Below are 26000 nucleotides of genomic sequence, written 5' to 3'. Positions count from 1 at the left end.
GCAACTCGTTGCAAAGGTGGAGTAAGCTACCAACAATCCTATCTCAGTATCTCCTATAATGTAATGCAAAACACATCTCCTTGCGGATATGTCTAATGTTATGCATTAAGGGAAGGGCCACTACCCAGACTAGTTTCGACCTTTATTGAGGTCTCTTCAGTGGGAGCCAGGCCCAAGTGGAGATATCAAGCAGAAGCATTAGCAGGTCATCTCCACCTATAGGAATTGCCAATTGGTGTGCCACCCTTTTTTAATAATTTACTCTGGATTTAGAGAAGGATGTTGAAAGTTTATTTTTCACTTGGTTAGATTATAATAAATTTAGTTTAATCCTTTATCCAAGTGTGAGCAAACAAAGTTTGCGCCTGAAAGTATCTTCAGGACTGGGTTAAGGTGTTTGCTCACGACTGAACAAGACACCGAATCTTTCCATGAAATGCAAGTTGATTTTAAGTTCATAAAGTTTATGGGATTTCATGGGAGCCTGAATGGTTCTGAAACTTATTTCTCACGAAATGTTTATATTTAATTTTAACTGTTTAAGCTGCAATTTTGATATATTTATTAATTTTTTTAGTACATTTTATTTTATATACTTATATAAAATAAAACATTCTCAAATAATGCCATATTTCTGATCATTGGAATGATTGTTGCAGCTGTAGATTGTTATATCTCTGTAACTGTTTATATTAATAGAACATTTGTTTGAAATAATTGTTAACTTTGTACCTTTTTTTTTTTTTTTTAATTCAGAGAAGCAGATATTACAAAGGAACGCATCTTGAAGATCCTAGCAGCTGGAGCAAATGTGATTTTAACAACAGGAGGAATTGATGATCTTTGTCTGAAATATTTTGTTGAAGCAGGTGCTATGGCAGTTCGTCGTTGCAAAAAGCCAGATCTTAGACGTATTGCTAAGGCAACTGGAGGTAATTGTTTTGTCGATAGGAAAATGTGAAATAATTCACAGTAATATTTAAAAAATGTGCTATGTGAGTTCAAAAACAAAATAGAAGCATACAGATTTTAAATAATGAGATCATATTTATCAAATAGTACATCTTTTTAAGACAATCCTCACCATCCTGCCAGTCTCTTGACCTGTTCTTAACAAGCTCTCTTTCTAAATACACTGGATGTCAATTATTTTGGTAACTGAGACCATAATCTCATTCAGCTTTCCTTCACCCAATAGCTTAATCTCATGTAATGCCAGAGGACAATAAACATTCTTGTTTCCATGGTCAGACTATTGCTTTTGTTTTTTTAATCCAAACACCTACTCAAATTGAATAACAGAAATAATCTTCACTTGACTGAAGTATTTACATTTCTCATTCCACCCAAAATTCCTGACCATTGTCCAACCTTTTGATCCTCCAAGTATTCCAAGGTAGTCCAAGAAAAAATGTTGGTATACTATGAGCAGATCATAGTATGCTAACTCCAGCATGACACTTTGCTTACTTCTGTAGCTTACAACAGCTGCAAAAAAATCCAGATAAGATTTCAAAAGGGTCGAATGCTGTTCACTTACTGAGCAGCCATTAGAGGCCTGCTCAGTAAACAACATTCCTATGGTTAGTTTTACCGCCACTCCCTAGATAGCGATTGGTCTATAATTTGTTTCTGCAGCCTTAGAACCTCCTTTATGCAAAGGAATTATTTTGCCCTCTTTCCACTCCCTTGAGACTTTACAGCCTAGTCATTGACTATACTCTAACTTAACCTGTGCATTAATTGAGGCATTTCCATTTCTACATTCTCATAAAAGCAAGCTGATATCCCATCTAACCTCCAAAACCATATTTGTATTGAGATTCTGCAATATATTAATTACATTTAATTCATTAACGTCTATTCTCACATCATTTCATGTCACAGCAATATCCTCACTTAGGTCCTTGTAAAGTGATCACTCAGTAACTCAGTTATTTCATCTGTTTCTGTTTACCTCCCTACCATCAACACTTGTTGAAGTTGTCCTTCCATGGTTAGTCTTCCTTAGCTTGTTTGCCTAATTTCTTCTCATAATCTGATTTTGTCTTTTTCATCATGTTTGTTATCTTTCTTGCCTTGAGCTATGATGCTCCTTCATTTTTTTCCCAACTCCTGCTTAATGATCTTACTTATCTCACTTCTACCAGATTTATTCTCCTGGCATTGGGTATACAGTCTGATATTGCTTTCTTCATGCCTTGTTAACATCTTTCCCTGCAGATTCTTATTCTGTGGCACTACTTCAGGCTGCCTCTTCAGCTTATCATTTGCCTTGTTTTGCCACATATATCCCTTCTTAACTGAACATTTCAGAACAATATAATATGAGAATATCAAAAGTAAAGACAAAAGGAATGGTTTTCAAAGGAGAAAACCCAATAGGAAGTAAAATAGTGATAGATAATAAAATATTAGAACAAGTAAATACTTTCAAATATCTGGGATGGACTTAACATATGAAGATGAAAAAGTATAGACATCAAAATATCAAATTTTATTAAAGTAAATGGCATAATAAATATACTTTAAGCCATCCTTGGTACAAAAACATAAAAGAATCAGACTATATAACATTCTGTCTAAACCAACTTTATTATATGGAAATGAAAATGTATAAATTACATTTCCTTTTTCTCCTCTCATGAGATCTTTCTTCCTTCCAGTCTTTGTCTTCCTAGTTGAAGTTGCCATAATAATTACTCCAACTGTGCTCGTGCCGATTTGCTGATGCTTGCCATCCGCATCATTCATGACATCTGGTCATTGGTATACAGATACGTACATACATACAGGTACTAACATACTGTGTTGATCAACCAATCTCTTGTGCATGAGCTGAACATTAAACCATATATGTTTGCCATCCTGGCTGGCTGAGTGGTTAGTGTATCTGCTCTCCAGCCAAAAGGCTGTGGGTTTGAATGCTGCCATAAGCATAGATGTTTGTGATTGCCTTTGAAAATACTAGTGGTGGAGGTTGGCGGTAGATGGCTTTGGTGTAGTTGGTGGATGAGTGGCAGAGACAGAGTTGAAGAGCAGGTGCCCTCTCTCGGTGAGTCTTTGGCCTCCCTGGAGGTGTCTAATAATAATATTTTGACCTTTTGGCCTCTGTTTCACACCAGATTGCTTCAAATGAATTGTGCATGCCTGTTTCTTACTCTAATACTAAATCTCTCGCATCCATCTTCCTAACTACCATCTGCTGTAAGCAAAGTCTCATTAATGCATGTTACTTTTGGTGAGGTTGCACTAACCAATGCCAAAAACTCATGTCTTGATCCTAATGCTTTTAGTACTAGTATATGTAAACTGTAGCATCCCATTAGACCTCCAACCACTTTACACCTAGTATTGATAGCCTCATTTTATTGCTTGAGATATATATTCTTCTTTTTCTCATTTTTGCACTTACTCACCTCATAGGTGCCTCTCCTCATGATGAATAGGTACTTAGGATATTGCTGAATCTGAATGCAAATATGTCTGTGAGATTGGATGAGATATTGGCTTGCGTTTTAAGAGCATGTGCAGGATAACTGGCAATACATGTGACTAGGCTGTTTACTTTAAGTCTCAGCTCTTGCAAAGTCCCAAGAGAGTGGAAGGAGGGCAAAATAATTCCTTTATATAAATGAGGATCTAAGTCTGTGGTATCAAATAATAGATCACTCAGTATCTCAGGAGTAGTGGTAAAAGTACTGGAAATGTTAGTCAGAAAAAGAATTCAGGAATGAGTGGATAAGAATGATACGCTCTGAAGAGTAGAATGGTTTTGTGATGGGTTAGTAATTGAACGTTTTATAATAGGGACATGTGAGTTGTATAAAGGGAATGGCTACATGATGATACTGCTGGATTTTGCAGAGATCTTTAACAGGATGCCACATGAAACTGTTATGCAAACTGCAGCAAATGGGGATGAGTATGAAACAGGTGATATGGATAAAAGGGTAGCTGATAGACAGATATCAAAAAGTAGTATGTGGAGGCAGCATCCTGGAGAAGGCAGGTGACTGGTTGCCTGACAGCACATGCCACAATCCTCTGTACCTGGACCACTGCTGCTTAATGTGAACACAAATGAAAAAGGAGGGAGATATTCAGTTGTTTGCTGATGATGCAAAGTGAGATAGAGTTAAGATGATGTAGAGAGCTTGCAAGATGATTTAAGTAGGCTGACAGTATGTGCAAAACATAATACATGTCAATTTAAATGTGTGAAAGTATAAAGTTATGCATTTTGGGATACATCGATTACAAGCTGTGTACCATGTTGAGGGAACTGTACTCCAGGAAATCAATGATGCCAAGGATATGGGGGGGGGGGGGGCAAAGAGTACTAGATAGAGAGTTGAAGTGTAAAGGACATATTGTTAAAGTAGTCAGGGCAGCTCATAGGATTACTTAGTTATTGAAGAACACATTAAGAAGCAGAGATAAGTTTTCATTCCTCTTAAGAGCCTTGATACGACCACATCTGGATTACTGTACTCGTCGGCTCTGGTTACCTGTATTTGTCAACAAAATGGTGAGTGATCTGTAGAATGCTCCCTATGAAGATAGATTGAGGGTTTGTGGGTTGATAGGTGAAAAAGGAGGGGATATCATAGAAACATTTAAGTTATTTTAGGGATTTTGTACGATTAATACAAAGGAAAAAAATTTCGCACATGGCTACAGGGGACAGAACAAGATGTCCTCTTTGGAAGTTGGATAAGAGTGTGGTTAGCAAAGATGTGAAGAATAGAGTGGTAAATGAATTGAATGGTTTGCCTGAGTCACTTGTGAGTACTTTGTCTGTTAATAGTGTCAAGGAGAGGTATGATAGATATTGTGTTGATAGTTTGGATTACCTATGATGATGATGCTTTGGACTCATGGAATTGTCCATATAATAATATTTTAATATAATTTATTCATGTGGCCATTTGAGTGGTTAATCCATCATCATCAATTTCCTGATATGTACCCCGAAGTGTTCATGTTACTATGACAGCACTGCATGATTAAGTTTATATTATTATTAATCTCCTATTCACAATTTTCCTCCAAATTAGTCCATTACTTGTGAGCATTCCAATATTATCATATATAACATTTCGTTCTTCTGATGCACTTCTGACTGAATCAATCGACCTAGACCTTGGTGTTCCTCTGTGTCTCGTCTCTTCCATCATGGCATCAAACACTTGTTTTGCTAACCTTTTCTCACACATTCTATTTTAGTAGTCTTACCACCTTAGATTAGCTCTGCTTGTACATTCTTGAATGCTAGTAGTGTCAAGTTCCATTTTTTAACACCTTCATTTTTAATATAATTCTGCCATTGATGCCATCAGTTCACTCTCCTAATTTTGTCCTTTTGGTCTCAATCTCACACCTCAAATGAACTGCACGTCTCTGTTCTTACTCTTTATCTATTATCATCAGTCCCCTTTCCCCCAGGCAGGTCCTGTCTTCTCTCTTTCCTGAAAATACCAAATCTCTTACATTCTATTGCAGGACTATCTTTTTATCAGGATCCTCATGGGCATCAAACATTTGTTTTGCTAACCTTTTCTTACACATTCTATTTTAGTAGTCTTACAACCTTAGATTAGCTCTGCTTATACATTCTTGAATGCTAGTAGTGTTAAGTTCCATTTTGTCATCTTCGTTTTTAATATAATTTTGCCTTTTTGGCCTCAATCTTACACCTCAAATAAACTGCACATGCCTGTTTCTTACTCTTTATCTATTATCATCAGTCCCCTCCCCCCAAGTCCTATCTTCTCTCTTTCCTGAAAATACTAAATCCCTTGCATTCTATTATTTTATCAGGATCCTCATGCTATGGTCTCTAGTCTTTCATGAAGTGCTTTATTTCTAACCCAACTCAGATCCTTAACTTAGAACTGGTTTGAACACTGTCTGATATACTGCTAGTTTAGTGTTTTGGCAAATTTCTCTCTTATTCCATATAAACTTATTCAGCCATCCAGCTTTGCTTATTCTGTTGTCTATTTTCAGATTTAACCTACACTAAAAACTGTGCCTAAATAGCTGAAATAATTTACTTGTTCTGGAGGATCTCCATTCGGGATGCATCTGAAATTTTCTATGTTCATGCCTATTTTCATAGTTTTGGCCATTTTATTGCTGATTTTCATGCCAAATTTATTACAGCTGTTATTCAATTTAGTTAGAGAATACTGGAAATTTGCATTAGATATGTTTAGGAGTGCATCATCTGCATAAAGCCAAGAGTTTGACATGTCCAATTCTGATATCAGGCCTAATGCTTCTTTCATCATGTGATCCATATAGATGATGAACAAGAGTGGAAATAATATGCATCCCTGATTGTACATCAAACTATCTTCCTGTATTTCCTTCAATTCTAACTGCAGACTGACAACTTAAATATAAATTATGTATTTCTCTGTATAATGTTCCATTCACCCCATATAATTGTAGTGTTTTGAAAATTTTTCCTCTGGGTGGCTTGTCATATGCCTTTTCCAGATCTACTGAACTTACAAGGGGGGTTTCCATAAGGTTCTGGCCTGACTAACTCTTAGAGGTGATAAAAAGAAAACAACTGTCACTTTTCAACATAATCTCTCTTTACTTCAGCACACTTTTCACATCTTTGAATTAACATTTCTATGCCCTTGAAAAAATAGTGTGTACTTTTGTTTGCAAAATGGCCTAAAACTGCATCTTTCACCTCATTGTCATTTGCAAATTTTCTTCCTCAAAGGTCTTCAGTTTCAAAAAGAGGTAGTAGTCACTACGTGCTAGTTTTGGGCTGTAGGGTGGGTGTTCAACCTCCTGGAAGCCATAGTCCTTCACTGAATCCTTTGCGACAATAGCTGTATGGACTGGAGCATTGTGAAGCAGGCAAATACCATGACTCAGCATTCCTCATCTCTTCTCCTTTATGGCATTGCACAGTTTGTGAAAGAGTGAAGCATAATCTGCATTCACACAGGTATTCCTTTCCTTGAAGTCAATCAAGAGAATTCCCTGCCAATCCCAAAAGATTGTTGCCACGATCCTCTTGGTGGACTGAGTGACCTTGGCTTTTCTCTGCAGTGCTTCACCTGGTTTGTGCCAGTTCATGGATTCCCTTTTGGAAACAGGATCATAATAAAGGACCCTGGTGAATGGATTCCAACACTTCTCTTTCCCTTGGCAAAGCTCTAGAAACTTGCAGGAACAGGTCATACAATGCTCCTTTTGAATTGAAGAGAGAAACCGGGACATCCACTTTGCACTGACCTTCGTCATGTGGAGCTTCTCATAAGTGATGCACAAGATGGTTGTTATAGAAAGCTTCAACCTTGCTGAGATTTCTTTGAACTTCACCTGTCTATCATTGAGCAGTTCCTCTTCAACAAGAGACATTTTCCTCACTCATCATTTCAGTGCTCTCCTCCAAGGCAAAACTGTTTAGCTCATTCCTTCATGGTGGAATATGAAGGAGAATCTTCCACGCTATCCAGTCACTGTTGAATAGCACTTGGAGAAAGCCCTTCTTTGGTGAAAATCCTTATGACAGCATGGTACTCAATTTTTAACATTGCAGCCACTTAGTATTCCATGTGCTAGTCAAATGAGTGCCTCCAACTGAATGAGAAGGTAGAGTTGAAACTGGTACTCTAACTTCCCATTGATAGTGTTATCTGTCACGCATGGCAGTTTAAATTTGGCGTGAATTTTGTATTTCAGGCCAGAAACGTTTGGAACCTACCTCGTAAGTACAGATCCTCATAAGTCATATTCCCACGATTTCTCAGCTATTTGTCATAAAGTGAAAATCTGATCTCGACAACCTCTCTTTGGCCTGAACCCAGCTTGTTCTTCTCCCAATTTCTGTTCCACAATCATTCTCAACTTCTTTTCAAGTAGGCTTGCATAAATCTTACCTGGAACACTTAGTAGAGAAATTCCTCTAAGTCTCACATTCAACTTTATTCCCTTTTTTATAGCTGGATATCATGAAACTCTACTCCAATCATCGGGAATTCGACCTTCTGTCCAGGTCCTGAATTACACAGTGTAGCCACTCCAAAACTTATACCTCCATACTTAAGCATTTCTGGTTGGATATCATCTACTCAAGCTGCCTTTCCACATTTCAAGTTTTTGATGGCTTTTTCTACCTCAAGTATATGTAGTCCTCTTAGCATTCCTCTTGAAAATTTTCTAGTATGGTTCTGTCATTGCTTGGTTCATTTAACAGTCTTTCAAAGTAATCACTTCAGGCATCTAGGATATCCATATCTTCATTTTTCATGTCACCTTTATCATCTTTGATTCCTTTTATAGTACTCTTTCTTCCATTTCTAAGCTTCAATAGCCTCTAGAACATTTTGCTACCTTCCTGATATTTATTTCCTATACTCTTACATTCTCAAACAATCTGCCCATCATCCTTATCAAACAGGAATTATAAAATATTTATAATTCCTGTTTCCAGCTAGAACTAATTGCTCAACTTCCCACATACCAAGACTCATAGTTTTACTGTTCCTTTTTGGAATCTATTATTAATATTCTTCCGACTGTCACATAAAACTAAATAAACTTCATAAGAACAAAATTCCTCTCTGCATTCTTAAACTTCCATCTGCTCTCTCTGTCAGTTCATGCATCAAACTCCCTGACGAGCATGCGCACTCCATGTAAAATGGCAAGTGAGATGTTACTTATAATGGCTGACATCTCCGTTAGCATAATGAGAATTTCTGAAAGTAACACAACTATCCAAATCCAGTTAGTACATAAATTTTTAAAATGCTTTACATTTCATTTTGACAAAATAACATCAATAATGGACACATTGCAAATGCCGACAATATGTGTTATGAAAAGAAAACTAATAATGTTTGTAAAAATAAACAGTTTGTAAAAATATTCATAATTTTAAATTATGAGTATTTTTGCAACCTTATTACCATTCAAGAATATGTGATCAGAACTCTGGGATGGTGTAGTTATTTAAATGGGATGGCAGATGAAAGGTTAGCATAACAGGTGTTTGATATCAGGATGGAATAAAATGACCTAGTAGATGACCAAGATTTAGGTGGAGATTGATGCATTTAGAGGTTCCTTAGAACATCAAAACGTCTGACGGTATTCTTCAATTTGAAGAAAATGTTTTAGTTGTAAGTTATTAATAATGTAAACTTGTTATTCTTTTACCATGTATAGTGTGCAACTCTTATTATAATTGGAATTTTGGTTGTGTAATAAAGTACATATATCTAAAGAGCATATATTACATTTACTTCTTTTGGTAATAGCTCATCTTCTTCAGAGCATGGCAAATATGGATGGTGAAGAAAGTTTTGATATTACAATGCTGGGCGAGGCAGAAGAAGTTGGGCAAGAAAGAATATGTGATGATGAACTTATCCTTATTAAGGGGTAGGTAAATTCGAATTTCATTTTTGTATATTTAATGACATCCTCTGGTTTCTATCCAGTATCCTATCTTTGTGTGTGTGTGTGTGTGTGTGTGTGTGTGTGTGTGTTAAAAGAATAAAAAAAAAAAATTTTTTTTTTTTTTAAATCATAAGGTAAACTGTGCAGGGAAACAACTCAAAGGTCAAGAGGCACTGTATTTTTCAGAACAGTTTTTTTCCTGCTTGAAAAACTTATAATCAGGAATAACAAACTGCTATAGATAGCAGTTTTGTCTGCTTGGTAAGTTTTCCTGTTATCAGGACAACTTATCAAACAGACAAAACTGATACTAAAGAGTTCTAGCCCAAGGCACCCATGGCAACATTGTTGTAAAGAAAATTTCAATTATGATAATTCTGCTAACACAAAGTTGGAAACGTTTTGAGTGTGCATTAGTACAATGAATGAACACGAGTAAGGCCTTAAAGGTGGTCTATGGGCTCTCACATCTAATGGTGAAAATCATTAACTGCCTAAAGATTTTCACAAGTCTATTAACCTACTGTCAGTAGTACTTGCAAAAATTTTTTTTTGGTAAAATCTGGATAAATAGAATTTAAAAATGAAATGGAGAAAATAATAAGGCACGAGTAAGTTAGTTTTACTATAGACGTGAGTACTAGTTGATTCTAAAATCATATTGGGATAGTATTTCATCAGTGTCCATGTCATTAGTTTTCCATTTTTTGATAAATATATATCACTCTCCATGATACTGGAATTTCCTTTGTTTGCACTTGACACTTTATTATAGCAAAGGTTCCTAATAGTTGTTAACTCTAGGAGATTTCTGATTGGTGGTTTTGCATTAATTAAAATCGTTGTCTGAATATGGATGTTATCTTCTGGTTTTTCTTTTATCATTAAATTCCTGCCATGTACCCTCAAGGGGTGTACAGGATATGATAGTACTACATGAAAAAATATTACATCATTACTAACTTCCTATCTACAGTTTTCCTCCACATCAGTCTGTTACTTGTCAAGCCTCCAACATTATCAGATCTTACATTTCTATCGTCTAAGGCACTTTGTATCTTATAAATCCATCTATATCTTGGTCATCCTCTGGGTCATTTTTGCTGCCAAATTGGCAGAGAACACTTGGTTTGCTAATCTTTCTTCACCCATTCTGTTTAAGTGACCATACTACCTGAGATTACCTCTGCTAACGCATTCCTGGATGCTGACAATGTCAAGTTCTTTCCTAATATCCTCGTTTTTAATATTGCCATTGATGCCATCTGTTCATGCCTCTAATCATTCTCAGGACCCTCATATCTGCGGTCTCTAGTCTTTGGTCAAGTGTTTTACTTCTGACCCAGCTCTCAGATCCATAAGTTAAAACTGGTTTGAACACTGTCTTGTATACAGCTAATTTAGTGTTCCGACTAATTTCTCTTATTCCATATGAATTTATTCAATTGACTTCCCACCATACCAACTTTGCTGATTCTGTTGTCTATTTCTATATTTAATTTACCATCTTCAGTAAAAATTGTGCCTAAGTTGCTGAAATGTTTCACTTGTTCCACAGGTTCTCCATTCACAATACAGTTGACATTTTCAATGATTCTGCCTATTTTCATTGTCTTTGAATTTTTATTGCTGACCTTCATACCATATCTATTACAACAGTTATTCAATTTAGTCAGAGAATCTGGCAGACTTGTAGCAGATTTATTTAAAGTATAACATCATCTGTAAAGCAAAGAGCTGACATTAACATCTCAAAATTTGATATCATGTTTCACTTTCATAATGTCACTTTCCTTCATAATGTGATCCATATAGATAATGAATAACAGAGGGGATAATGTACATCCCTGTCTCACACCAGATTTAACATTAAACCATCTTTCTGTACTTCCTTCAATTCTAACTGCTGACTTACAACTCAAATAAAGACTAAGTATTGCTTGATATAATGCCCCATCGACATCATATAACTGTAGCATATTGAATAGCTTCTCTCTTGGCACCTTGTCATATGCCTTTTCCAAATCGACAAAACTTAAATAAAGATCTTTGTTATATTCCCATGCTTTCTCGACTATTTGTCGTAAAGTGAACATCTGATCCTGACAGCCTCTATTTGGCCTGAATCCAGCTTGTTCTTCACCCGGCTTTTCTTCCACAATTCTTCTCAACCGTTTCTCAAGTATACTTGCATAGATCTTGCCAGGAACACTCAGTAGAGAACCTCTGTAATTCTCACATTCAGTTTTATTTCTCTTTTTATATATGGGCATTATTAGAGCTCTACTCCAATCATCGGGAATTCGTCTCTCTATCCAGGCTTTCTGAACTATGCAATGCAGCCACTGTAAGACTTTTATACCACCATACTTCAACATTTCTGGTTGAATATCATCTACTTCTGCTGCCTTTCCACATTTCAAACCTTTGATGGCTTTTTCTACTTCAAGTATGAATATGTGTTCCTGACCGCATGCCTGGTCAGTGTTTTTTACAACCGTGCTGTCATCACTGCTTGTTTCAATTAGCAGTTTTTCAAAGTAATTACTCCATACTTCGAGGATATCTTTTTCTTCCATTTTCATGTCACCTTTATCATCTCTAACTCCTTTTACAGCACTCTTTCCTCCATTCCTAAGCTTCTTCAACAACCTCAAGAATATTTTGCCACCTTCTTGATATTTATTCTCTATATTCTTGCCAAAATCTTCCCATGACTTTTGATTAGCTAGTTTTACACAGTGTTTAGTAGTCTTGCATTTGTCTCTGTATTCTCTAAGAGCAAGCTGACCTATTTGCCAGGAAGAACTTTTGATATGCTTTTTTCTTTTCCTGCACTGCCTCTTTAAATTCCTGTGTCCACTGTGGAGTTCTAATTTTTCTATCCTTGCAGACAACTTCACCACATGCCTTTCTAGCTGAATCAATCAGAGCTTTCTTCAAGGCTTGCTACTGAATCTCAAAGGTTTGATTCCTGTTCTGAAACTCTTTCATTTTTTCTTCGATAATTTTTGTGTATTTTAGTCTACAGTTCACATCTGAGAGCTGCTCAACTTTTATTCGCTTTAAAACTGTCTTGCATGTTATTCTTTTCAATATGAAATTCAATTTTATCCTGCTCAAGACTAAATAGTGATCACTTCCAATTTCAAATCCTCTGTACACTCTGGTGTCCTGCACCAGGGAGAAAACATCACTATCAACAATAACATAGTCAATGAGACTTTTCTTATTCCTTGCCTCTTCTCTCCATGTGAATTTGTGTACATTTTTATGTTGGAACATGGTGTTAGTAATAACCAGTCCATGTCCTGAGCAGAAATCCAACAGATATTTGCCATTATTATTAGCCCTGCTCTTTTCTCCAAATTTCCAAAGTGATAAATTAGATTTTTGGGTGTTGACTGTTGAGATGGTCTAGGAAATTCTTTAAGGAATCTGGACCATGACTCCAGATTAGGAAAATGTCATCTATATATCTCTTCCAAAACGTACGTTTCAATTGGAATGAAGAGATAGTTTTTTTCCTCAAAAGATTCTAAATATAAATTCATCAGTAGATAAAGGATTGCCCATGGTTAAGTCAAAGTTCTGTTTGTAAATAGGATCTTTAAATTGGAAATAACCAAAATTAATACAACAGATTAATAAAGACATTACTTTTTTCGATAATTTATCCTTTAAGAGTTAGAACTTCTGTAGGCACATTTTTGTGAAGAAGGAAACAACATCAAAACTCGCCATAACTTCCTCTTTCTGAATGTGTAAGTCTTTGACACTCGAAACAAAATCTACAGAATTTTTGAGGAAAGAGGAGGTTGAGCCGAATATACATCTTAGAGATTTGGTTAAATACTTTGAGAACTTTCAACTGAATATTTCTAGAAAACTCTGTAATGGTTCTCAGAATTTTGTTGGTACGGTTATGGAGCACAGAGTTGGATCTCTGTTAAGAAGAGAGTAAGTATCTCTGTGATAATAGACTCTTTCTGTTATATATATATATTAATACATAACAGAATACATTACATATTCATTTCACCTTGTTTGTGCTTGGAACTTGTGGACACATTCAGATACTGCCTTATATAATCAACTTATCAAAGCTTCCCATGCATTGCTGATATCCTTCCCATTCAGCCAGTGGACGAAAAGTAATATTTTGAGTGTCATAATTTCCAGCTTTGTAGTTCAACAAGTAACCTGTTCTAATTGGAACATTCCTGTAGTTAGCTACTTCCCATTAGAGTATGAAATCACTGTCGCCAGCTTGTGGGAAAAGTGTTGCATTTTTAACTGAGATCCCCTTATCATATAGTTAAATTTAACACTCTTTGAACTTGAGTTCCCTTTTTCACATGCTGCTTGAGAAAGATGTCCTGCAACAGTTAGTAAATTCTCCTTCATTTTTATAGATTTCTCTGCTACCCAATGTTCATATAAAGCTACTTGTAATGATTTCTTAATCGGTACCTATCAGGGTAATTTGGCAAAGCAGTTTGTCATCCCCAGCAGCTGAACTGCCCAGTCTGCAGTAACATTCCACCATAATCCTGAGAACCCCAACTTCACACCAAATAGCCCCAAACTTACTACTACCTGGAACATTATTGCTTTATGAGTTTCTACCTTAAGCGGATTCAAATCATTGGCTATTAATAGTGCTTCCCTCTCTTTTTTGTTCTGTTCTTAAAAATACTATACCAGTTAGCTTAAGCTTCCATTTCCCCCTCATCACCACCAGATTCATAACTGTCCAATTACATATCATTGTCACGTTTGCATATTATAGATAACAATTCTCACTGCTCCTCCCATAATGATTAGTTTTCCTGATTCTACATTTTTACTCCAATAAATAATTTCTTCAGGCTTCTGATGCCCAGTCCATACAAGTGCTGGAGACTCTTACACAGGTCTTTTTTTTGTTCCATCCAACTCACTACATTCATCCAAAAACTTGCACTAATTTCTTTTACACAGCCTACACATTGAACTGTTTGCTATCATAGCCCTCCTTTTTAACTTAGTACTGTCATATCTCTGTAATAAGCTAACAATTTTCATTCTTCTCTCTCTCTCCCTCTCCCTCTCCTTTCACAAATCCTTTTGCATCCTCTTAGTTCCAACAGCGCTACCATCTCTTTTGTTTTCTGTTTCTCTCTGACATTTGTTACATTTTCGTTGTAAACAGTTTTTTAGCTCATGAAAGATTTTCCAGGTAATTGAAGGTTTGTATTTTCTTACTTTGGTTACTCATGTCACATCTTGAATCGTGAACATCAGCAGCTCTTGATATCCATGAAGAGTTTAGAAACACTGCTTTAAAGCAATCGAAATTTTGATAATTATTATTAAAAAAAAAAAAAAAAACTAAAATTCTTTCTATCTACTATTTACTTACATCACTGACATTCACATCTGATATTTGAAATAAAAAAACATTGTAAAATACTACTACAGGTTTTTCATTCTACACAACAGGTAAACAAGCTGGAGTCAAACATTGTCAGACATAAGAATAGTAGAATTAACCATACTATCATAACATTTATTAAGGCTATAGAAAGCCAAGTTACTGGGTTGTTAACAGGTTGGTGGGCTTAGCTATGTAAAAGCTGATGAATGGGCAGTACTTGCTGATGCTGTTCAAAAAAAAAAAAAAAAAAAAAAACCTAATAGCACAGATTTTTTTTATTTGGAGTGCAATGTGCAATAGATGAAAAAATAACTTACATTTTCTTCACATATAACCACAATATTGTAGGATAGCCAGAAATTGCACATACTATTTTAAGAGTTCAGTATCAACCTGAAATGGGTACTATGGTGACCATGGTCTTTATATGCTTTTAATACTATTACTCATTTTTTACTCTTTATACCTACCAGTATTGAAGCAATGTGAATTATTTATTTATATATTAGTCTGCGAGACAAGAAGTAAAAAAGCTTGTGTGTTTTATGAGTAATATATGAACATTTTCACACATTAAACAAGTAGAAGTGTTTTTCAGTTTATGTCAATAAAGGTTCATAACACAGAATAATAAGGAAATAATTTATTTAACTTATTTACTGATATTGTGCTGGTATTATATCCAGCATATTCAGAGCACAAAAACAGCTTGTCACAACACACAGACAGCAACAATTTGGTATAATAGTGGGTTTTAAAAAAAATTGTAATGAACAAAACAAGGAACAAGTCTTAATTGGCACCATCTATTGTTAGAGAGAAAAAACAAGTATTAATTTGATCCTAAAACATAGCCATACTTGGTGAGGTTGGGAGAATGTTTTAAAGCTGCTGCTGATTCCAAAAACAATCTCTTTGACTCCCATGTAGCACTCCCCCCAACCCCCATGTGATCTTGCGTGAAGGGGCATCCAAGGCATGGTCTGTTAGTCCCAACTTACTGTAATGCTGAATATATTTTTTATGTTCACCAAGGTAGATGCCAACATTTTTTGTCTGTCCATATTAAGCCAGGGCACTTCATGTACTCCTGGATGTGATAAAGGAGAAAATTTGTCCTTAGGTGAACAGATGAGCTGCCAATTTGACATATGGTTTAAATGTGTTTCATAACTGATATTTATTAAGCATTCTAGAAATTTTTGGATGTGCCTTGAATGTATAGAATGGTAATAGTTTTTCTGTAGCTTTGTGTATTAAGTAATTGGAGGAATTAAGATTTAAACGAGCCATCAGGGTGGTAACTAGTGTATCTTGGAAGGGCAGAGCCATTAGCTTCCTGTTCTATTGTGAAATGGAATTAGAATGTTAACTATTTAATGCACTAAAAATGTATCTAATGTGTGGGCCATGTGGCCAAATAGCAAACACATTAACATGGCACAGCCAAACCACTGGTTTGGCTGTGCCGTGTATTCATAGCTATTGAAATTGACTGGGGGGGAGACCATTGTTGTCCCCTCTAGTTTTTATACAGGGTGGTTCAAAATTCCACATACAAACTTTGAGGAGATGTGGAGAACATCAAAATCAACCATATTCACATAGGAAAGCATGACAGGAAATGCCACCTGAAAGTGATAGGTGGCGCTGTTCACCAGTGCTCCAGGTGAGCAGTTGGGGCTTTCTCATTCAAGCTTTCGATGTCATACGAAGAACATGCATCATTTTACGAACACTGAGATGTGTTTTTTACACTACCTACTGCCTTGTGTTATTTCTGTATCTTTGTGTCCCTGTTAGTACCTTCCAGTGGCATTTCTGGTCATGCTTTCCTATGTGAATATGGTTGATTTTGATGTTCTCTGACTCTCCTCAAAGTTTGTATGTGGAATTTTGAACCACCCTGTATATCTTCCTTTTCCATGTAAAATATGCTTATATATGTAATACAAAAACTAAACATTATCTGAACTTTTAAAAAAATTTTTAAAATATGGCTTTTAATACACTTTTTAGGTAAAGAGAATTTAATTTTTAACAAAGCAGAAATAATTGCTTGTGAGGTGGGGTGGTAGTAATTTAGATAAATTATTGCAGATGGTATGAAGGTGACAAATGTAGAGAAGATTGTTCAGCTAACGAGTGGCTGTTTTTCTAGAAGCTCTCAACCCTTTGTTATGCAACATTGAGTTGACTCCCTACCTTTTCAATACATGAAGCTCAGGTGTATGAGGAGGTAATAAAACTATTGCACAAATTGAATAAGATTTTGGCAATAAGGATTAATTGGACAGAAGAGATGCTAAAAGATCAGCTGAAGTAGCTATTCTTTTGATTGCACTATATAATTTGTATCTCAGAACAGAGACTATTCCACAAGACTGGAAAGAATATATGATAATGCCATTGCACAAGGGTGGTGCAAAGATTTATGTATCTAACCAACTATCAACCTATCAGTGTCTTTGGAATGGTGATGAAGATTTAGGAAAAAGTTGGTTAGGGCTTGCATACAGAAATGGGTTGACAGAGAAACTATACTTTGCAATGAACAGCATGGATTTATTAAGGCAAGGTCATATTTGGGCAATTTGTTCACATTCTATGAAAATATTTCCATTGAATTAAACAAGGGAAATGGATACACTATGATATGTTTGGATTTTGCTAAAGCTTTTGACAGAATAAGCATGGAAGAGTATTGCATAAATTGGAGAATATGGGATTGGATTATAAAATATTGGCATGGATAAGAGGATGGCTTGCAACAGATATCAAAAAGTGGAATATGTGGGGAATGTGAGTACAAGATTTAAGGTAACCAGTGGTTTGTCACAAGAATCAGTCCTTGTCCATTGTTATTCAGTCTATACATTAATGACATTGAGAAGGATTTGACATGCAACATACAGCTATTTGCTGATGATGCAAAGATAGGTATGGTAATCAGGAGTGTAGCTGATATGTAGTACTTGCAGAATGACTTGAATAGGCCTGAATTGTAGGCATGAGAAAACTGGTATCAATTCACTGTCAGTAAATGTAAAGTCATGCACTTTGGTGTTATCAGATACCCATATAATATGACAATATCATATTATATTGGTAAGATTATGCTAGATTAAACTTCAGCTTCCTATCCACTAAAACTACAAGATCAGGATCTTGGAGTTTTAATGGATAGGAAGTTGAAGCAAATTCAACTCAGAATACAATTGAAATGCTGAAATGAACTTTGACATGTAAAGATGAGAAATTCATTGCGACTCTTTACAAAGCCTAGATAAGGTCTCACTTGGGTTGTTGTGTGCGATTGTGGTTTCCATGATGATTCTGATACAGGAGAGAGAGAGTGCAAAGGAGATTGTTAAAAATGATATCTGGATTGTGGAATACTGATAATGGAGATAGATTGAGAATGTGTGGATTGCAGGCATTATCAAACAGAAGAAAAATGGGGGATACCATTGGGACTTAAAACTTCTGAAAGGATCATATGGGATTTCAGTAGATGGAATTTTTCATTTTATAGAGGGTGGAGGAAGGATGTGAGGGAACCTTGGAAGTTGAGAAGGAATGCTGTCAAAAAAGAGGGTGAGGGCTGTATTTTCCTTTCATAAATTGGTGCATGATTAGACTAGATTGCCATTAGATATGGTGTGTGTAAGTAGTGTGAATGAATTCAAGAATAGGTATGACAATTGGTGCAAAGAGTATATGGCCTCCCTTGATGAGTCCCTGATTCCCTGAAGGTCTCTTAATAATAGTAATAATAATATGGATTGGCTAGTGATGTCATATTATGATGTATTAATAATGAATAATAAATAATAGCCACATTTGGCTAACTATTTTTTGAAACATCTGGAAGACATCTTATTTTCATCCATTCATCCCCAACCCTCTCTTTGGTTTCATTATGTCGATGTTTTTGCGATTTGGCCACATGCTGAAGAGGAACTTACCACATTTCTACAGCAGATAAATAGCCTTCACCCACGCATTCAGTTCACCATGGAAAAAGAAAAGTCTGGTAGTTTACCATTCTTGGACATCCTCTGGTACTTTGTCTACAAGTGTCTATCGATAACCTACTTTTACTGGCAGATACATTCATCAAAAGTCTGCTCATCACACCTCTCAAAAAATTGGCATTATGAAATCTTTAATTAATAGAGCACATAAAGTGTGCTCCTCTCCATCAACCTTACAAAAAGAACTTTTCACTATAAAAAAGTTAAGAGAATCTAATGGTTACAACCCTAATCAGATCCAACATATAATTGACTCCTATGTTCTGACACCTCAAGATTCTTCAACAGACCGCAGAGTTCCAATCCCTTACATTTCAGGCATCTCATAACCTATAGGCAGAATTTTGAAGAAGTATCATCTTATTCCCACATTTTCCTATCAACAAAATTTCTCACTTTTTGCCATCTACAAAAGACAAACTGTCAGCTCTATCATTGGATGGTGTTTACCAAATTCCACGTGAATGTAATTTATCCTATTTTAGACAAACAGGCCGTTCTGTGGAAAAAAGAATGAAGGAACATCGATATTATATCGAATACATGAAACCTCATAAGTCTGGTCTAGCACAACATAGCATTGACACTAATCATAATATCCAGTGGGATAAAGCTTGTCTTCTTCATAGATGTAGGTTTAAATATGAACGCCTTTTTAAAGAAAGTTGCGAAGCCCTCTTACATTGGCTGAATTTAAATCGAAATGACTGTCTCTCTTCCAAAAGTTTGGGAGACTTATTTTGTGTAACCATCAATGAAATAATTATCTTTAAAGAATTATTTAATATTATTTTAGTAATTAATCTTCTTGCACGCGCCAACAATTTAATCGGTGATCCACCGACTGTTCTGTACTTTGTATTCCATTCCTTTAACTGTTTGTTCTACACTGAGGATGTACTGTTACTTTCAGTACAAAATATTTGTACCTTTATTTAATTAAAATTATTACTGTGGTCTATACGTGTTCCATTATTAAAGATTCGACATATTATGATGTAGCTACTACTCTTAAAACATTAGGTTTGTTTTTGAATCTATATATAGAAATAATAATTTGAAGGGGGGGGGGAAAATGGTAATTTCAGTCCATTTTTCTGCATATTCTTTCACTGGGTACAAAGGGAGCTAATAATACCACTGTCCTTTGCACATTTGTTTTATTCCACCACATTATTAGCTGGTTACTTTGTGGTACATCTGAGCGTTAGAAGAAAAATAATGTATGATTATTCCATTCTCTTACTAGTCATGTTCCATTATGATGAAATCTGTGATCAACAAAGTAGGTGTTCATAATTGGCTGGAATGTCTCATAGGCTCATAAGTAAGGTAAAAATATAAACATAGAACATCATAGAATTGGCATGATGTAATTAAAACAATTAAATTTGTTACTCTTTAGATATGTATGTAAAAATAATCATAATTTAAAATTCTGAATATTTTTGCGTATTGTTTATGTTAGCATGTTTATTAGTTTTAGTTTCATAACACGCATTGTTGGCACTTGCGATGTGCCCATTATTGAAATTGTTTTGTCAAAATGAAATATAAAGAAGTTAAAAAATGATGTACTTACTGGATTTGATATTTGCATTACTTACAGAAATTTTATTGTAGTTTAAAATTATCAAGTGTTGTGTTTTGAAGAGACATCCTTGTTACGCTAACGTAATCTACGTGTCAGCCATTATACCTAACTTCTTGCTTGCCAATTTCATGGAGTGCGCATGCTCGCCGAGAATTTTGATGTGATTGACAGCGGACAAGAACAGCGTTCGGTATCAGAGTAACGGAGAGTAAACAAGAGGGTGTTCGAAAAGAAATAAGAACACAGGCCGGTAGATATTTAGGTTCGTAGGAACTTAAGTTTTTTTATGTGACAGTCGAAGGAAAATGAATATTATATTCCAAAAAAGGAATCGTGGAACTATGAAGTTTTAAAGTGGAATAAGCATTGGTAAATAAAAGAAAATATTGCTATAGACATTGTAAAAAGAAATGTTCAAGGAAACACTAATCGGAAGATTAATAGTAGATTCCGAAAAGAGAATCATATAACTGTGAGTTTTTAAAGTGGAAGAGTTATACTTTTGAACTAATTAGCCACACTTCTGTGGCTAATTAGTTCAAAAGATATATTCCGGTGATTACACCACGTTTTTTATTATTCAGTTATACAAAATAGTGAAATAATAGTTCCCGACAAGTTTCGTAAATCGTAGGATTTACATCTTCAGGGGGTAAATAGTATAACTTAAAGTTAAAACAAGAGAATTAATAAATACAAATCATAACCATCTGGCTATTCATAAACTCAAACAACAGAATACAGATATAAAAAACGATACTGACGTTGAACAAAACTGGACAACGTCACGTGTTCTTGTTCTCGTTCATACAGTCTGAGCTCAGATTGAGGTAGATTTTTTATTAGAGCTGACCACACTTGATGGAGAATTAAACCTTGGTTTTTATTGCATTGGGTTGGGTTTTTCAGCATATTAGCAGCTTCTATAAATTTTCTTATATAACTGTTGTTTTCTATGTATGACATCGTCGTTTTTTTGCCAGAGTACATCGTGTCCGGTGGAAGTGGTATGGAAAGCAAGACCCGTTTTTTGTTCTCTTTTGTATTGTACGTCTTTTTGGTGTTCAGCCATGCGTATTTCTCCAGATCTTCCTATCTGTCCTATGTAGCAAATCCCACAAGAGCAATGGATTTTGTAGACTCCAGGTTTTTTAAGAGGATGATGAGGAGGTTTTGGTGGATGTAGGAATCTTGAGATTTTTTCCATAGGAAGGAAGGCTACTTTTATGTTGTGTTTGTTCATTAATTTGGCTAGCTTGTCTGTAACATTTTTGATATAAGGAAGCGAGATTGCGTTTTTGTAATCCTGTTTTATTGTGTTGTTAGTTGGAGGCATTTTAAGGATTCTCTTGATGGTTTTTGTTTCATATCCATTCTGTTGGAGGATTTGTGTTAAGCATTTTAGTTCTTCATTACATCTTTCTTGTGTGCTGGAGATATTGTATGCTCTGTCTCGAAGAGTTTTAATTAAGCTTATTTTTTGTGAAGGATGGTGGTGTGAGGTTGCATTTAGAAATCTTCCAGTGTTTTATAATCTTTCAATGTTCACTTCCTTATATCAAAAATGTTACAGATAAGCTAGCCAAATTAATGAACAAACACGACATAAAAGTAGCCTTCCTTCCTATGGAAAAAATCTCAAGATTCCTACATCCACCAAAACCTCCTCATCATCCTCTTAAAAAACCTGGAGTCTACAAAATCCATTGCTCTTGCGGGATTTGCTACGTAGGACAGACAGGAAGATCTGGAGAAATATGCATGGCTGAACACCAAAAAGACGTACAATACAAAAGAGAACAAAAAACGGGTCTTGCTTTCCATACCACTTCCACCGGACATGATGTACTCTGGCAAAAAACGACGATGTCATACATAGAAAACAACAGTTATATAAGAAAATTTAAAGAAGCTGCTAATATGCTGAAAAACCCAACCCAATGCAATAAAAATCAAGGTTTAATTCTCCATCAAGTGTGGTCAGCTCTAATAAAAAAATCTACCTCAATCTGAGCTCGGAATGTATGAACGAGAACAAGAACACGTGACGTTCCAGTATTGTTCAACATCAGTCTTGTTTAAATTTTAAGTTATATTATTTACCCCCTGAAGATGTAAATCCTACGATTTACGAAACTTGTCAGGAACTATTATTTCAGTATTTTGTATAACTGAATAATAAAAAATGTGGTGTAATCACCGGAATATATCTTTTGAAAGAAGAAATTGCTATTTACGTTCCAAAGGAATGTTCGAGGAAATGCTGATTGGGAAGTTTCATCTGTCTTAAGGACGCCGGATCTAACTATTATTTCTGCTGAAAAGGAGACAGAATTGAGTCAGGAAGAATTAATGTGTGCTACATGAGTGATGAGAAAGGATCCTATGAAAATGAAGAATAAAGTCATATATCTTTGGAGAAGGGCCTTAACAGAGAGAGAAAAACTGGCTATGAACATTTTGTCATTGTGCAAACAAAGTGCTTAGTCTAGTCTTAAGTGTAAGTTTAATTTTAAAAAGGCCTTGGATCCAATTAATTTGTAGTTATGTAATGTTGTTTTTGTTTTATGAAATGTGTTTGTTTTAAAAAAGAAGCCATTGCACCAATCGGAGTGAACCCTTGTGCAATAAATAAAAGCGCTCGGAAATAAATAAAAAAAATAATTGTTGAACAGAGATCATCTCTTGACAGGATGAATATTAAATAAATAAAAAAATCTCATATATATAAACATGTATCTATTTAACTTGCCATCCAAAAATGTTTGCTTGTTGGAGACTGCTTTTCCTAAACTACTTATGGGAGTGTGTAATATGATCGGATTGTCATGTCAATGGAAGCACACTTCGTAGACATGTATGGAGTGAGCCGGTGCCTTCACATTGTTTAATGTAGTGCCTTTTTTCTCATAGCATGGCATGTGCAAGATGTGGCAGTAGCCTGGATATCCCAGTATATCTTCCATGAAAGTTCGTCATGCAGTTGCATTAAATTGTGAGTACCAAAAAGCTAAACATCTTGCAAAGTAGTTTGGATAACATCATGACTGATTATCTTAGAAATGCTAGTATATGCTAAGTGCTAAGGCAATTCAGATATTCACAAAGCTCTTTGGTCATGCACTTGATGAGTTTATTTCTCATGATGTTCAAAGGCATAGCACCAACTGAACCTTCTGTAAATCCCAATTACTTTAAAATAAAAACTTTATGTAAAATAATCCAATAATTATCTTTTGATCTACATGTACAATGTTGTAATATTGTATTATTGCAATAGCAGACTTACACCAACAACAGGAGCCATCACTTAAGTTTCACTGCTTATATTTTATTCCACAATAATATGAAATTAATGGATTGCTAATTGACTTAGGAAAAGTAGTAATTTTAGTATACAGTGAAGCATTTTCTTTTGCTAAAGTAGAAGTCCCTGCTGTTTTTCTATATAGTAGTGTAAAACATATCTCTTAATTAAATTCAGTTTGGATTGTCATAATTCACTTTTATTTCAGTCCCAAGGCTCATACATCAAGCTCCATCATATTAAGAGGTGCAAATGATTATTTTGTGGATGAAATGGAAAGATCTATACATGATTCTTTATGTGTTGTGAAAAGGGTGATGGAGTCAAAGAGTGTAGTGCCAGGAGGTGGTGCTGTGGAGGCTGCATTATCTATTTATTTAGAAAATTTTGCTACATCGTTGGTAAGTTTTGTTATTAGATATATGAATTAGTAATAGTAATATTTATAAGAAAGTTATCATACTTAATTCAAACTCATTTCACTGGCTAATAAATTTTGAACCTGTAAAATATTTTGTGTGTGTGTGTGAAATTCTTAAAATCTTCTATATAGCTGAAATTTGAGGACATGGATGTGTTTTCATATATAAATAGATATGTGTGCTTGGTTATATTGAAATTTCCTTCTTACAGTTTAATATTTTAAATTAATGATATAAATTTCATAGAATCTCTTTAATTATTGCTCACCACATAATCACAAATAAACTGCTATATATGTAAATATACACAGGTGACCTATCCACATGGTCAGTTGCTGCTAGTATGTTGCTCTGTACTTCATTGCTGTGATACTGTTTGCTTTTTTAAGTTGGTCAACTGGTTGGCCATCCATGAAAATATTCACTTCTACACCAAACAACTGTTTTAAAAGTGAATAACAGTAATGTTCTGTGCATTTATTCAGAAGTCAGTTCTGCCAAATGGAAACATGTTGCCTTAGTATTTTGAGTTAAAGTTACAAGGTCAAAATGATCCCACATGTCTTCTGGAAAGTTCCTCCTTCTGGGGTGGGGTGGGGTTGTCCATGGTGGAGGAAATGCCCAATTTTCTTTGCTTTACTTCACCCGAGTCTTTTTTACTATCCTCTTTTCCAGACTATTACCACTGGGATTCAACATCCTGTGGACATCCAGAAAGGGGAAATCCTGGTAGTCTTGCACTGCTTTGGCAAGGCTGGTGGTCCTGTATGGCCTGGCCAGGATCAGTTGGCTAGTGTGGGCTTATGGGTATGTGGTGTTTCAATAAGTCCCCAGGGACAGAGTCCAAGTATCAATATCTTAGATACATCATCTGATAACAGGAGTAAGAAACAAGACACGTGACACCAATAGAAATGTGCCAATGTTTCTCATCATCCATGGAACAGTAAAAACCCAATAGAGAAAATGTCATCCTTTACTCAAAAGGATTTAGGACTGGCAGGATCTTCCAAAACAGTTAAGGAACTATGTTCTGGTGCTATATGAAACATCATGCCAGCAACAGTCACTCTACTGAAAGCAACATCAATGGATGAAATACCAATTACAATAACTCTTCATAAAATACTAAGTACTTAGAGGGGTGAGATCAGAAGGCAACAAATTTCCATCTGGTAGAACTGATTTCTAAATAAGCACACAGAACATTAGACATTCACATTGAGATGTTTTAAATGCTAGAAGTATGGGCATGTCCAAACTGCCTGATGTGACTCTACCCTTTGCATGATGTGGTAATAAAGAGCATAACAAACCTTGCTCCTCTGCAAAGAAAACTAAATGTGTCAATTGTCAGGTAGATCATCTAGCTTGCTTCTATTCATGTGAGAAGTGGAAGGATAAAAAAGAAATGCAAAAGATTAAAACAGAAAAATATATCAGGATGCAGAAAGGAACTTAGCCACTACCACATCTGTCCTGAGATCCTCTTATGCTGAGAAGGTGGCAGCTAAGAAATTGAAAACAGCATCTCAAACACACAAATGTCTATTTCACTATACCTGAACTTTATGATTGTGAGCAGATCTCTATAGAGTGCATCAGTCATACGACCTACAGTCTCACTCCTGAAACAATTAAAAATGGTCCCATTTGATAAAAAAAAACTTGAAAAAATAAGTCAAAGATATCACTGAAAGATAAACCATCAGATACTTCCATAGAGGAAAAGGATACTTGGGTTTTCACTAAAAAGTAAATTAATCTTACCAAATGATCCTGG

General features: G+C 35.4%; 1 protein-coding gene across 1 annotated transcript in view; it reads left to right on the top strand.

The window, feature by feature from the left end:
• Positions 1 to 26000, top strand: part of CCT1 (chaperonin containing TCP1 subunit 1) — a 151027-nt gene that overhangs the window by 96882 nt on the left and 28145 nt on the right. The window contains exons 8-10 of the mRNA XM_090410855.1: positions 757 to 932; positions 9297 to 9420; positions 24004 to 24196. Coding sequence (XP_090266981.1) covers positions 757 to 932; positions 9297 to 9420; positions 24004 to 24196 — 493 coding nt within the window. The remainder of the gene's footprint in view (positions 1 to 756; positions 933 to 9296; positions 9421 to 24003; positions 24197 to 26000) is intronic.

The sequence above is a fragment of the Typopeltis vanoorti genome, chromosome 21 (genome assembly GCF_054136105.1).
Source record: "Typopeltis vanoorti isolate ZY-2024b chromosome 21, IOZ_Tvanoo_1.0, whole genome shotgun sequence".
NCBI classification, from domain to species: domain Eukaryota; kingdom Metazoa; phylum Arthropoda; class Arachnida; order Uropygi; family Thelyphonidae; genus Typopeltis; species Typopeltis vanoorti.
Note: the sequence above shows the minus strand (reverse complement) of the source record. Positions and strands in the feature narration are given on the sequence as shown.